Source organism: Brienomyrus brachyistius, chromosome 20 (genome assembly GCF_023856365.1).
Source record: "Brienomyrus brachyistius isolate T26 chromosome 20, BBRACH_0.4, whole genome shotgun sequence".
Taxonomy (NCBI): Eukaryota; Metazoa; Chordata; class Actinopteri; order Osteoglossiformes; family Mormyridae; genus Brienomyrus; species Brienomyrus brachyistius.
The window spans coordinates 16,933,246-16,948,877 of record NC_064552.1 but is presented as its reverse complement, the minus strand read 5'-3'; the positions used below and the strand labels follow the sequence as shown (position 1 = coordinate 16,948,877).

Below are 15,632 nucleotides of genomic sequence, written 5' to 3'. Positions count from 1 at the left end.
GACCCCATCTTTTTGGCCTTCGAGAGGAATCTTGAGCACCCAGATGAAACGGACATGAAAAATAGTAGAATATTCAAACTGCACACATACACAGAGCTGGAACAGAAGATGAAACCCACACCTTTTCCCTTGAGCCTCTTATGGTGCTAAACATATTTACAAATACAAAAAATTACCATATGACATCAGCTATACAGGCAGTTCTCTGATTACCAATGTGATCCATTCCTTAAGTCTGTCAAATTTCTAGGTAAATCAGAACAGGTACAGTACATACCAGTTCTTATGTAGCATCAGTTAGTGCTCCCTACTTACCGTAGCTGTCGCAGGCCTACGTGGCTGATGTCCACACCATCGACCAGAATCTGCCCACCGCTGAGCTCCATCATGCGGAAAAGAGCGAGGAACATCGAGGATTTCCCGGATCCTGTTCGGCCGACCACGCCCACTTTTTCCCCAGGCTGGATCACTACGGTTAACCTATCCAAAGCATTGGGTAGACCAGGACGGTACACGAGCACCACCTGTCTAAACTCCACCTGCCCATGCTCTGGCCACGAGGGGGGCACCTACATGGGCAAATCATAATCAGTGGGACACATGCATCCTCACACGCTCGCTCTTTATCTCAAGAAATAAGTGCTAAGTTCATAAGAATTTTACATTTTTTTTTGCATACTTTAGCCAAAATAAAGAAAGCTAAAATGTTCATGTTTTGATACCAGTTTGCTTAATGTCATTTGAGCTGCTGAGACGATTACAGCTCATGTGATATTTATATGGATTACCTCCAGACCGCCCTGCTGAGGCTCCATGGGGGTACTGGTGGAGTACTCCTCAGTCCTCTCCACACTAACCATCTGCGTTTCCACCTGCGTAAAGCTGGCGATGAGCCCTGACAGTAAGCCTGTGATGGACAGGGCATAGGACAACGAAAGGCCCACCAGACCTGCATCAGAGGAAAGAGACAACAAACTGGTTACCACTGCACTCTGGCATGAAGACTGGCTTTCTTATTCTGCTCGAGAAACTGACATTAACAAATGACATTTACAAAACATTACACTGCTAACATGTATTAACTAAAATGCAAATGTATTGAGCGAACACTGTCATTACTAACCCGAGTCAACAGATTTCATTTGGTGCTGGATGATTGCAATCACACTAAGACCCGTCACCACCAAGACTCCAATCATTTGCAGCCGGATGTCCAGCCACTGCATAGCTGCATTACTAGCAAACAGACACCTCTGGTTCATTTCCAAACGATTCGCATTCTCCTCTTGAAACCTGCAAAACAGTCAAGATTATAATCATGATACATCATTTGCCATTTTTTAAATATGCACAAGTATCTTCGGATATGCCTGAATTTCCCAGGCATAGTGGCAATTTCCTAACAATTGTTACCGAACGTTTTAATTAAGGTATGGAAACGTTCAAAGTGTCCGGTTTTCTTGATCTTCCCAGAATGTTATCCCACTACTACAACAGCTAAGACTAATAATATAAAAACAAACGAAGGGCATGACAGAGCAGTGGCTACCATGTGCTGCTCTACATTCCAAAGGCCACAGGTTCAAGGCTGGTTGGGGATACTGCCTTAGTAATATACATAAGCAGCAATTTCATAAAATAATATTTTATTATAACACAAAGTTTTTCAACATTAATTGCGTTAAAAGGATGTTCAGGTAATAATGTTATTGTGCTGACGCTGACACCTTTATTGAAATGTGAAGCATGGAAATAATGTTCCGTTACTGTTACTGTAAGAGCGTTCTCTGCAAGCTTTGACACGACCTTCATATAATGTTGGCTAAAGTTCTGGGAACGTTCCCTATTAGCAGGTTAGCATTTTACCTTAGTAAGAAGTGTAATTATGCATCTGAATATTCAATAAATCCATTATCTGAAATCACTCATCCTATTCAGGGTCACAGGGGGTCCACAGCCTATCCTGGAGGCTACGGGTACAAGGCAGGGTACAACCCAGGATGGGCCAACTCCTCGCAGGGCACACTCACACACCATTCGCTGACACATGCACACCTATGGGCAACTCCAATTAACTACAGCGTGTTTTTTGGACTGTTGAGAGAAACCGGAGGACACCCCAGGAAGACACGGGGAGAACATGCAGACTCCACACACATGGAATTACTGGCATTTCATCACCAAATAAGAGATGTTGCCAAAATAACTAAACACAGAGAACGCTCCTTCATTCTCACAAGTTATTGATCACAAAAATTGAATAACAGCAAATAAGATTGCCCTTTAAAATATACCTCCCTGTAAAATATACTGGTTAAATCCAAGAGCATGGCACTGATACCTGTAAGTGCTGCCGCTTGCCCGGATGGTGCACAGTCCTGTTAGGGTCTCAGAGAAGTGGGAGTAGATGGGTGAAAGGGTGATGCTGTAAAGACGCTTCAGCTCGCGGGACGTGTGCCGGTAGAAGTTCTGGATTTTATAATAAAGAGCAGCTAACGGCAAGAGCAGCAGCAGGATCCACGGCAGGCCATAGCTGATCATGACCAGCATGCCAAGCAGGCCAAAGATGTTCGCAAGGAGGATGTTGAGGATAAAGGGCAGTGTGTCATCCACACTGTACAAGTCAGAAGAGAAGCGGTTGATGATACGGCCAAGTGGAGTGGAGTCAAAAAAGGTCACAGTGGACTGGCCGGTAAAATAAACAAAAATAAATACGTGAGAAGGTGGCAATAACAGCATCACTTCAAAAAGAGATGGTAGAATAAAAGAACGCATACCTTCAGCACTCGGTCCAGCAGCCGAGTGTGAATGACTGTGGCGGCACGGATGGTCCCATAGGCAAAGACGAACGCTCGGATTACAGTGAAGACTGAGTTAGCAGCTGCTATAGACACATACACAGTCAGGTAGAATCTCAGCTCGCCGGTAATGTTGGCATGAGCAGAAGGGTCAGTGATGATTGCTGTGTACCTATGGTGAGGAGACAAATGGACAGAAATATTTAAGAAGTAAAAAAAAAAAAAAAAAGGTTCTTAAATATAGAATATCTAAAAATGCACTGCTCAAAAGAGTCGGAAATAAAAATATACATATATCAAACTGAGCTGCATAATAAGCAAGAAAAATGTAATAAAATGGAATTATGGGTATAGTAAACTGAATAATATACAAGTGAAATTACACATTTTTCATGAAAAGGTATCTGGAATACCTAAAGACAAATTAATTTATAAATATCACTGAAGCAAAAAGTAAAAATGTGCCTGTCAATTGTGCCAATGCAAACCTGGACCAAAAACTCACATCATCCGCGGTGAGGCGGCCAAACTGGGTGAGAAGCTGCTGAGGAACATGGAGTTGTGGGAAGCTGCACTGCTGTTCTTCAGACTGGATATCCAGTGGGCCAGCCACCAGTCTGATACATTTTTCGATGCTGGGAGAAAGTGGAATACTATATACATCACGGCTACTGAAATGGACGACTCTAGTCAGCATCCGGATGAACACACAATATAATCTGGACAGTACATAATCTATCAAAGGAACCCTGTAGTACCCCTGAAGTATATACTTTACATGGGATACTAAAGTGGAGTACTGCCATTCCACATATAGTGCTAGTGGATGCTTGCTTAATTCTGTAAATTTATAAATGTTGCATATTTATTGGTTTCATAACAGAAGTCCATTGAAAAGCAATGTTTAATGTATATGCACATATCTTCTGCACAGACATTATCTTTATATTGTCATATTTTTTTTTTACTATCTGAATCAGTTGTGTTCTTGTCATTTTGGTATTATGTTAGCTTGAAAAAGCTAACATATTGTTCTTTTACTTTCAGCTAATTATTAATTATTATAATAATAATTATTATTATTATTATTATTATAGCAAAATCCTGTTAGTGGACTCGCTTATAACAGAATATCATCTAACAAGGTCTGCTGGTCCCGGCCGTGCACCTTTAAGAACATGCAGAAAAAGCATCAGATATAGCGGACTCGCATATAACGGAATTTTGCTTATAACGGACAAACAATTTGGTCCCCAGGGTGGCTTTTAGCTGTAGTTTTGTTCGGCTATAACAGACATGCAGGCTCCGCCTACAAGGTGCATGGCATGCCGGTGATATCCAGCGCAGATAAGTAGTCGGGATTATTAATAGTCATGTATCTGGTCAGGAAAGTTGAATTACTACATGTACAATATAATAATCTATACGATAAGTGTGTCTGCTGGGGTGTGACATGAGTAAATGGTGCCCTGTAATTGTGTTCTGGGCATACAGCAACTCCAGATATAACGAACTTTGGATATAACAGACTGTTTTGCCAGGTCCCTTGAAGTCTGTTATAAATGGATTTTATTGTATTATTATATATATATGTTTGGCAAACAAATGAATAAAAGTAATGGTTTTTGTTATAAGACCAATAAATTTGCAATACTTTTACTGAATTAAGCAAGTGCCCCAAGACTTTCTGTGAGCACTGTATGTTTTCATTACTTTGCTTTCTTCAGGACAGCTGTGTTATCACTGCGTGGTACCTTGCATGAGGAATAGGAAAAAGACGATCAGAAACGCCAGGCAGCCACCGATAGCCAGCCAGTACGAATGGTACACCTTCCACGTGACCACACCCGTCTGCTTCTGCTCCTCATCCACCATGGAATGGATGAGAGGGCTCTGTTCAGGGGACTCCTCCAGCACCTGCTGCTGCTCCAATTCCAGCTCATCTAATCCATAACGACACACATATTGCAGAGAAAAGATCAGGCCGTGACAGAGGGTGACATTGGAAATAAGACCAGGCCGTGACAGAGGGCAATTTAGCAAATATGGGTAACACAGAGAATAAGATCAGGCCGTGACAGAGGGCAATTCAGCAAATACGGGTAACACAGAGAATAACACCAGGCCGTGACAGTGGGCAATTCAGCAAATACGGGTAACACAGAGAATAAGATCAGGCCATGACAGTGGGCAATTTAGCAAATATGGGTAACACAGAGAATAATATCAGGCCGTGACAGAGGGCAATTCAGCAAATACGGGTAACACAGAGAATAACACCAGGCCGTGACAGTGGGCAATTCAGCAAATACGGGTAACACAGAGAATAAGATCAGGCCATGACAGTGGGCAATTCAGCAAATACGGGTAACACAGAGAATAAGATCAGGCCATGACAGTGGGCAATTCCGCAAATTCGGGTAACACAGAGAATAAGATCAGGCCGTAACAGTGGGCAATTCAGCAAATACGGGTAACACAGAGAATAAGATCAGGCCGTGACAGAGGGCAATTCAGCAAATACGGGTAACACAGAGAATAACACCAGGCCGTGACAGTGGGCAATTCAGCAAATACGGGTAACACAGAGAATAAGATCAGTCCATGACAGTGGGCAATTTAGCAAATATGGGTAACACAGAGAATAAGATCAGGCCGTGACAGAAGGTGATTAAGGAAACGGGGGTAACGCAGAGAATAAGATCAGGCCATGACAGAGGGCAATTTAGCAAATATGGGTAACACAGAGAATAAGATCAGGCCGTGACAGAGGGCAATTCAGCAAATACGGGTAACACAGAGAATAACACCAGGCCGTGACAGTGGGCAATTCAGCAAATACGGGTAACACAGAGAATAAGATCAGGCCATGACAGTGGGCAATTTAGCAAATATGGGTAACACAGAGAATAAGATCAGGCCGTGACAGAGGGCAATTCCGCAAATTCGGGTAACACAGAGAATAAGATCAGGCCGTGACAGTGGGCAATTCAGCAAATACGGGTAACACAGAGAATAAGATCAGGCCGTGACAGAGGGCAATTTAGCAAATATGGGTAACACAGAGAATAAGATCAGGCCGTGACAGAGGGCAATTCAGCAAATACGGGTAACACAGAGAATAAGATCAGGCCGTGACAGAGGGCAATTCAGCAAATACGGGTAACACAGAGAATAACATCAGGCTGTGGCAGTGGGCAATTCAGCAAATAAGGGTAACACAGAGAATAACATCAGGCCGTGACAGAAGGTGATTAAGGAAACGGGGGTAACGCAGAGAATAAGATCAGGCCGTGACAGTGGGCAATTCAGCAAATACGGGTAACACAGAGAATAACATCAGGCTGTGGCAGTGGGCAATTCAGCAAATAAGGGTAGCACAGAGAATAAGATCAGGCCGTGACAGAAGATGATTAAGGAAACAGGGGTGACACAGAGTATAAGGGCACTTTTCCACTGTATCAGGCACCGTACTTTTGGTACTTTCCCTTTTCTACTGACTTCAGGTCGACTACCAGTACCAAAAGTTCCAGCATCTAAAATGCCGAACTAACTGGGATACTTTTTAGGTACTTCAGAACTTTGGGGTGGAACTTGAAATGCTTTCTTGTCGGTTGGATATGCAAATAGCCTGCCTCTGAAATACAATATAACCGGTGTCTTGAAAAAAGTTGAAAAACTCAGAAACCAACGATAAATAAAGTAAAAAAAAAAAAAAAGTAATAATAACAAATGTGTGGACAAATGAAGAGACCCAAGCTTAAATTGTGAACTGGTCGGAAGACCAGACATGACAAGATGAGGATGGCATGAGAAGAAATAAACAATTTTGGATAATATAGCTACTAGGACATCAATGCATTGAAACTATAGCAATGTGGTTTTGTCATAATAAATATTTGTGTATTTATAAAGCAAAAAAGGAGTACAATATAAGTTTCTCACCTGTCTAGCAGTGATTTAAACAGCAAAGATGAAAATGATTATGAGTGTCTCGGAGAATGCATGCAATGCTAATTTTTAAACATATGCTACTGTAGATAATCCTGAAAATCATTAAATGATAATCATTAAAATTACAAAACTTGCTAAGTTCTGTTTTTCCTATGATAGAGTAAGACATTTTAGCGAAACGTGAATTCCCTGGCAATAATGTCCATAATGTACTGAAGGTAATTAAAAGCCTGATCTTAATGTAACTGACTAGCAATGTAAGATTAGCATATGCATAAATGTTATTAATATCACACATCGTCCAGCCCTATAATATACTCCAGTCATTTTTTGAATACAGTATAAAATTCTTTGCCTCGCAATGTGATGTCCTTAGGTACCAGTATCAGTTTTTACACAGTGGAAATCCAGCACCTTTAAGTACCAAAGGTATGTTAACTGGTGCGGTGGAGAATCGGCCTAAGATTAGGCCACGATAGAGGATGATTCAGGAAAGAGGGGTAACATATAGAATAAGATCAGGCTATGATAGAGGGTGATTACAAAACAGAAAACAAAGTGTGAAGAGTGACAACCAAAACTGCTCATACCTTTCTGCTTCTTGTTGACGCTTTTATTCCAGTCCTTAGGTACAGCTTCCACCAAAGGGAGAATTTCCTCTGGGCTACCTGACAGATAAATAATAATCAATGAATTCATCTATGTAACTGCACGGCAAATTGAATGCATCATTTCTCAAACTGACAAGAATCATACTTTTCTTGACAGTCAGTCTCGTTCTATTTTTTTTGCATTAAAAATATCTTGGTATCAATTTTCATTTGAAATATTTTGTGAATTTTAGTTTGTTATCTTTCTAAATTAACCAACAGAAACACTCTGTTGTAAATGTATCCTTTAGAGTACACAGTTACAGTGTTCCTTTTGTATGCTAATTCACCACTTTAAAATCAATTATTCCAAGGAATACAGAAATATTACAGTGATAAATATGAATCGCATGCAGTGGCTGATGCACACATTGCATTGCTTATATCAGTGTTTCCCAACCTATTCCACAAGGACCCTCAGACAGTCCATGTATTTGCTCCCTCCCAGTTCCTAATATACCTGTATTCGGTGGTATTCGGTGTTCTTGATTAGCTAGGAGGGAGCAAAAATGTGGACTGCCTGATTTCAATAGAAAATAAAAGCAATAAACAGGAAACTGGGTACCTATTTTAACAACTGTGCCATTATCCATCAACACGACAGCATCCGCTTTGTGCAGAAACTCGATGCGGTGCGTACAAATGATTCTTGTCTTGTGCTTTAAGATTCCCAGGATGCATTTTTCCAAGAGGTGTTTTGCTACATCAGCATCCACCGCAGCCAGAGGATCATCGAGAAGGTAAATGTCCTTTTCCTAAGCAGTAGAAGAGGAAGATAATGGGGTGATTAAAAACTTGCTTTTCTCCTTTTCTTCTTTCAAGAATTTAATTAAACTTTTAAGCAGGTTTTTAATTAACCAAACCTTTATTCAAAATAGTTTATACATTCACCTATCTGCTTTCTGCAGCAGAAAAAAATTAGTTATATCAATGCAATATTATGTGGTATGATATGGAAGATAGTCCACAGAATGTACCCCTTGAACATGATGACATATATTTTGCAATACAAAAGTGAAAAACATTGCATGCATTCTTATACCAGGGGGGAAAAAGCTGCCCGATCAATACAACAGCCTCATGCCATTTAATAAGGCCTGATGGGTATTTGGTTTTGTACCATGTATATGGCCCTAGCCAGCGCCAGCCGTGCCTTCTGCCCCCCACTGAGTGTCACTCCATTCTCCCCCACCTCAGTCAGGTCCCCACTGGGCAAAATCTGCATACAAATATAATCCAGGGGTAAGGCTTTACATTAAAGGTACCTTCACATTCATTATGCATTCATAAGCAGCACGTAAGCATATCTTAACATGTCTTAAAGCATTGCGTTCATAATGTCAGTGAAAAAAACAATATTATATTAATACATGACAATATGCTAATAACAAACATTGGTAATGATTTACATTAAGTGCACATTCATAATGCATTTAGAATGCATTCATACAACATTAAGTGCACTGTCACATGAAGGTATTATTCTTACATGCAACTTATTAATGGTCTATGAATGCATTATAAATTCATTATGAAGGCCCACAATGTAAAGTGTAACCAATTGAAGTCACTGTTTTATAATTACAACAGTCAGGCAGTCTAGCAGAATTAAGCATTATACAGAAATATCAGGTATTTATACATGAGCATAATGAAATCCATAAAGCAACATCCCCAAGTCTCCCTGTAAAATATAATGGTCAAATATAACAGGTTATACATAGTATTAAACTTCCCTTCCTTTCATAAAAAATTACAAAAGACAAAGTCATGAGAGGCAGGAATCAGTGAACTGAAAAAGATGAGCTCACACTGAGATCTTCGCTAAGTGCACAGGCCTCCAGCACAGCTTGGTACAAACGGCTGCGGAATTCCTTGCCAAACAAGATGTTGTCACGTACTGATCCGTGCTGAATCCATGGCTCCTGAGCAGCTATGGCAAAGCCATTTTCTCGTCCTTCAACATATACCGCACCCCCACACCTTTGCAGGATACATTTTTTTGCAAATAAATAACTCACAAATAAAAGAGTCATACTATAGTGGTTTCAAAAATATTGTGCTACACTTTGAAATGTTACCGGGTGAGCTCCCCCACGATGGCAGCTAAGAGTGTGCTCTTTCCACAGCCGACTTTCCCTACCACAGCGACAAGGGAGCCCTGGTAAATAGCAAAAGAGTATGAATCAGTATCAGACACTGATCCAGGGCTTAACTGCTTATTTACAAAATAAGAAGGTCCTACATGGGGCGACAATCAATAAAAATTAGACTTGTGCAATAATTCACTTGATATACAGTTACCATATCGCAAAAGTCTTCGATGTAAAACCATGATATCATGTCTGTTAAACTGCATCAGTTTAACCATTTCAAAATCTCTCCTAAAGTCACCCCAGGATTTGCAGGAACCATCCACTACACAAATGTATTTTTTGATCAGCATAACATTTTTGTCTAATCAATACTCATCAAGTAATTTAACCAATTAAACTAGATTTTAAAAATTAAATGCCACCTCAATATAATGTCTGGGGAAAAAACATAAACTAATTGCATTTACCCACTGATTATACTGAATCTTTCTGACGCCTTTAGGTATCAGATTACCTTTTTTATAGTGATGTTGATACTCTGAAGCAACTGATTGCTATTTGGGGATGATCCTCTTGTTCCAATGTAATTGGGAAGGTCCCTAAATTCAGAGTCATGCCAGGAAAAGGTGCAGTTTTTCATTTGGACAGCAGTTTGGGGATCCTCAGGTGCATCTTCACAAAGAGTAAAAACAACCATAAACACAAAGAAAAACTTAAGTTAACTCAAGGATATATAAAGGCCGGAAAAGTAGAGTACCAGAAGAGTAATAGACATCCAGGTCTTGATCACAAAGCCTTAGGAAGCGCTGGATACGATCTAATGACACCTTGGCTTCAACAGTACTGTTCAGTATCCAAGGAAAGTTGTTTAGAGGCAAAATAAGCATGCCTACTAGAGCAAGTGTTGTGAAAACCTGCAAGAAAAATGGACATGTAGAATAAAAAAGCAAAATCACGGACAGGACAGGACAGGACAGGACAGACAGATAGATAATTTACAGGCCCAGTACTTGAGAAAAGATACCAAGACTGTCACATCATGGAGCTTCACAAGCTGAACATTGAGAACAATTCAATACAGAAAAGGTGGCACTTTTAAAATCTGGAAAAAGATTTGTATTCAGGATTGAAAATTTTGATGGGTGTGAATTAGCTGTTATGGTAACCATATTATTATCCAGAGAAACTCTGGATATACAAGATATATCCTTTAGAGTAATTTGGCAAGACAACCACCATGCTGCCCAATTACAAAGGTAACATTTTACTTGCTATATTTCTCTTGAACAAATCTTTGAAATAATCAAGGTAAAAGATGGAAATGTATTTAGTAAGCAATGGAACCTCTTTTAATGGCAACAACCTTGACTAAACACTTTCTGCAGCTGCTAGGAAAAATTTTGCCTCATTCCTCTGTATAAAACTGTTTCCTTCTATAGTTTAAAACTGGTTCTTCTATTGTTTAAAACTGGTTCTTCTACTGCTTAAACAACCTGCTTTGGATTACTTTGCCTTTCTAAAATATAGATTTTCTTTTGTTTGAGTAACTCTGCTGATCCACCTCTGTGCCAAGATAGGGCACCAACCCATCACGGATTTTGGTCGGACACTGGCTTTAAATATTTTGGGATAAATACTGCAATATTTCTAAAGTAAAAGTAAAAGTAAAACAGTAAAAAAAATATGCCCAATATAAACTAAAGCCAAACGCAGTTTGTCTACCAGTAGAGTCTGTCATACAAGTTGCGGGTTTCCATGGATTGTGCCAACCCAGGGCCCTATCCTCCCACATCCCCATGTACTTAAGTAAAAAAAAAAAAAGGCACACAACTGCACTTTTCTTTGCTCAAGCATATTCTACCATTGACTTAAATCTGTGTTTTATGCTTAATTTAAAATTTAAAAAACTGACCTCTAGAAAATACATGTAATTCTCATGCATCAAAATGGTGATGCAAAAACCGTTTTCGAATTAAAATTAAATGAGCCATTAATTAGACCAAAGTCAATTAGGCCACATATTTAAATAGACACAAAATATCTTACCTTAGCTGCAGTGAGTTCATTGCCTAGCAGCACGTAAGTGACAAAGGTGAGGATGGAGATTACCACAGGTAGGGCTGCCCAGGTATAAACGCAGACAGCATCTAGGTATTTAATGGCCTTGAGATGGGACAGCTCCTGTTTGCGGTAATCTGCAATTTTACGGGAGAAGTGAAACTCCCAAGTGTAGAACTTGATGACTCTCATCCCAAGCAGAAGTTCCGTCATGAGCTAAAATAAATAAAAACAAGATTTACTAATGACCTACATTTTTTCAGACTTGAAACAAAAATGATGTGTCTAGCTGTGATAAAAGCACTAAAGTGCTTGCTGAGCTGTCCTCAAATAAACACCCAAATGAAAGAGCATGGTGAAGAGCCAGCAAATCTCTTTTGATTCACTTAAACAACACTTAATGTAGAAAGTCATATCACTGTCTTTTGAGTCAGTTGCTAATGAAATTTTGTATTCTGTAAAATGTGCCTTAAACTCCAAAGGGAAGCTGATTATTCTGGGTAAAAAACAATCCAACATCAGTATGAATCCAAGGGCACCGATTTGGGTACGGACGGTATGGACATATCCCTGCTAATACTAAGGAAGTACCATGTGTTCAGGGGGTGGGGGGATTGGGCGGCAGATTTAGTCCCATCCAATACTGAAACCAAATCTACACCCTTACATGAATAAGTATGCTTGCTGATGTTGTCATTTACTTCCACATAGAAACAATAGCATTTTAATTTATTTATATCACGTAACGTGCAATACAAAAGTATTGATGGTCAAAATACAGTTAAGAATCAGAATATCATTTAAACCGTAAACATACCTTAACACGGCTATCTTTGTATTTCAGCATGTACTTGTTGTTCTTCATGATACAGGTGGCAAGGACCTTATTAACTGGTACAAGCAGCACTGCAAAACCTAATCCTGCAAGGAAGGCCAGCCCCACTTGCAGGTAGAAGAGGTACAGGGTGATTGCAAACTGCAGAGGCAGATTCCAAATATCATGAAAATTGTTTAAGAAGTTGATTAAGCGATCCGTGTCTGTGCTCATGAAGTTGACAATTTCCCCCAGAGTGAAATGGGCTAGTGTAGAACTGCTCACCCGCAAGGCTTTCCGATAAATAGTTGATATGACGGCAGCACGGGCAGAAAGTGACACCTTTGACACTTCGAAAGAAAAAATATTACGAAAGACAGCGGAAAGCAGGGTGCTGGTTAAGAGGCCCAGGGAGCACCACAGCCCTTGGCTAATCGGTGCCTGACTTGTCTCCATGAAGCCCACCAAGCTGCTGAGGAGCAGTGGTCCTGCAAAACTCAGGATATTCCCAACCAGCTTCAGCAGCCCTAGCAAGTAATACTTCGTCCCGAACGCCTTGTGCAGAACATGCAAAAGTGTGACTTCAGAGTCATCACAAAGGTCTGTCCTTTCCTTACAATGGTCGTCATGAATGTCTGCTAGGCTCCTCGTCATCGGCTTCCTCTGCCTCTTCATCTGCCCTTCATCTACGTACATTTCCTGCCGGGATTGATTCCAACAACGGTTAAAGTTCTGGCAGATGACTCTGGTCTGCAGGTAACGGGGTAACTGGTAGACATCCGAAGGTCTCTCTATTTCCTTTAGCTGACCACGCTTCATCAGAGGATTCAACCAGAAATAAAAGATCCGGGACACCCAACTGCAGCCATCTTCTCCTATAATCTGACCATACTGGTCGATCTGAACTTCTCCAGGAATGAGAGGCGCCCTATCAGAATCATTAACTGACAGCTGATCTGTATGTTCCCCTTTAGGAGGGATGGCAAACGCAAATAAATATAAAAACAGAAGGAAGAGCTGAGCAGCTAACAGAACTAGGCGTGTAAACCTAAGGGGATGGGAGAGGTCAACATACATGGGATCCTTGCAGTAGGCAATCATGGAGATGCTGAGTGCAAACAGCGGCATGATGGCAAGAATTAGTAATGTGAGGGGACCCCTAGTAGCACTGTAAACAGATTTCTGCAAAACCACTAGCACCCCAAAATGTACAAACCACGCAATAATAGCAGAGCCATCAGCCAAAATGTCAAGGTACATCGTCACTGGAGAAAGGAGAGCCACTATAACCACATCGCATACAAACAGGGCTGCCATCAAAAATGAGACAAATGTCCTGCAGCCCCATCCGCAAAAGGTAGGAGAACAGAGAGGTCTGCATCTGTATAGTGAAAAGAGAGATGATATTTATCACATCAGTAACTGTAAAACCTCAACTTCTCATGCGTAAAAAACATTATAAAAACTTGGATTGTAGCTCTGTAGCTCAGAGATATAAACCGTGGTAAAATATTGCATATTTTCAAAAACAGGTGTATGACTTAAAATTATCAACAGTGAAAAAAAAAAAACATATTGCTTAGCTGAGACTTACCTTGGTGTACTCAAGTAACATGCACTGGAGAGAGCAAGAAGAGAATGTGATATGCAATTCAGGATAAGCTGGTTAAAACACGGACTTATAGTTCCATTTTTCCAGATTGGGAAAGGATCTGAATTGTTTGTATGACAGAGCACTTCAATAAAGTCAACCATTTCCACAGAAGCACCATAAAACCTGTGTTTAACCTGTGAAGAAGAAAGAAAACTCAACAAAATAACACTCACAATTAGACTTGTATATCTGTTTTAGATGATAGATTAGAGAAGATAGTAAAGTGCACTCAACAGCATACTCACCAGATTTGCAAATTAACCACAGATTATTTCATTTCAAAAAGTCTACGACCAAACTAATTCTGTGCCCCCAGAAATTATGCTCAAAAAACAATAATGGAGAATTATTTCTCGCTTAACTGTAGTCATATATAAATATACATAAATATATTGAAAAGCATTTTCTATGCATACACTTATTAGCAGGGGTGCACATAACTGGTACGCAAGTACGCATTCACCTTTAAGAACGATGTGTGCGGCAATCGATCGTTTGTAAAAGCGCAAATGCGTACTTATGTGCATTTGCGCTGCTATGACAAGAAAATACTTTGCATTTTAATCCGTATACCGCAAATGAAGTCGAGTTAGCATATAAATATTAAAATACATAATATTTTGTTTTCATATCAGCACAAATGCACCTAAAATACAGTACGGAGACACTCACACAGAAATGGTTCCCACGCATTACCAGCTAGTTGTACCTATTTTAGTGTCCACTAAATGTATTTAAGTAACTACTTATTTCATAATGCACAGCGTTTGAAGGAAGTTAATTCCCTGTTGTAATTTCATACTGCCTCAAAGTCACAACAAAAGCTATTCTAGATGAAAAGCAACACCATTCGCACGATAATCGGATGGACTACAGGCATGGAAGAGCCTGAAAAAGTCTAGGCAATGCTTTTAGTTCTGTTATCGCTGTGTGTCAGTGATGTATTCAAAATACCTATCAATGACACACGGTAGAAAAGTAGCCATTAATTTCGACAACTGCCAATGAGGCTATAAACATACAGAGCATTCCTAACTTCAATGACTATCAGCTTAACCACTAGCATAAGTAACAACAAACGCAAGAGTCTGAATTTAACAAAGTGAGGTACAAAACTAATGTACACATTTAAGCATTTATACATTACTTATAGTTGTTGGAAGTTGACTACTGTAAAACTATTCATATCTACAACACACTTTGAGGGTGTCATATTCAGCAGTTTCGAAACAAAATATGTCATATTCCAATGTCTCGAAATGTTATATGACAAATCATTATATGACAACCAGTATCACTGCTTACCCAAAATCATTTGCAAACAGAAATCACTGTGTAGTATTTTCACAGGGTTTGCAACACTTCCAACTGTACGCTTAAAAAAAACTGAATATGAGGGCATGTAGATTTGCCGGGTCTCTTTTTTGGTTCTGTATTGATGGTTTCCTAGAAATTACGTATTAATAGCACCGGTTTCCTAAAGAAACAAAAAACATTTAATTGTCTTGGTGACTACAAAACAAAATCAGCGATCAAGTTTAATCAAAATGATCAAGCGTATCAGTCCGTATGAACATGCAGGGCGCAGCCATATTGGTTGTTTTCATT

At 39.9% G+C, this 15,632-nt stretch overlaps 1 protein-coding gene across 1 annotated transcript in view; it reads right to left on the bottom strand.

The window, feature by feature from the left end:
• Positions 1 to 15,632, bottom strand: part of abcc10 (ATP-binding cassette, sub-family C (CFTR/MRP), member 10) — an 18,990-nt gene extending 3,358 nt beyond the window's left edge. Inside the window, exons 1-18 of the mRNA XM_048986830.1 lie at positions 15,330 to 15,632; positions 13,965 to 14,158; positions 12,374 to 13,751; positions 11,545 to 11,772; positions 10,256 to 10,412; positions 10,013 to 10,170; positions 9,484 to 9,563; positions 9,214 to 9,385; positions 8,523 to 8,621; positions 7,968 to 8,157; positions 7,343 to 7,420; positions 4,553 to 4,741; positions 3,304 to 3,433; positions 2,778 to 2,970; positions 2,342 to 2,685; positions 1,124 to 1,293; positions 789 to 949; positions 316 to 569 (exon numbers count right to left, since the gene is read on the bottom strand). Of these exons, the coding sequence (XP_048842787.1) occupies positions 316 to 569; positions 789 to 949; positions 1,124 to 1,293; positions 2,342 to 2,685; positions 2,778 to 2,970; positions 3,304 to 3,433; positions 4,553 to 4,741; positions 7,343 to 7,420; positions 7,968 to 8,157; positions 8,523 to 8,621; positions 9,214 to 9,385; positions 9,484 to 9,563; positions 10,013 to 10,170; positions 10,256 to 10,412; positions 11,545 to 11,772; positions 12,374 to 13,751; positions 13,965 to 14,125 (4,142 nt within the window). The 5' untranslated portion in view covers positions 14,126 to 14,158; positions 15,330 to 15,632. The remainder of the gene's footprint in view (positions 1 to 315; positions 570 to 788; positions 950 to 1,123; positions 1,294 to 2,341; positions 2,686 to 2,777; positions 2,971 to 3,303; positions 3,434 to 4,552; positions 4,742 to 7,342; positions 7,421 to 7,967; positions 8,158 to 8,522; positions 8,622 to 9,213; positions 9,386 to 9,483; positions 9,564 to 10,012; positions 10,171 to 10,255; positions 10,413 to 11,544; positions 11,773 to 12,373; positions 13,752 to 13,964; positions 14,159 to 15,329) is intronic.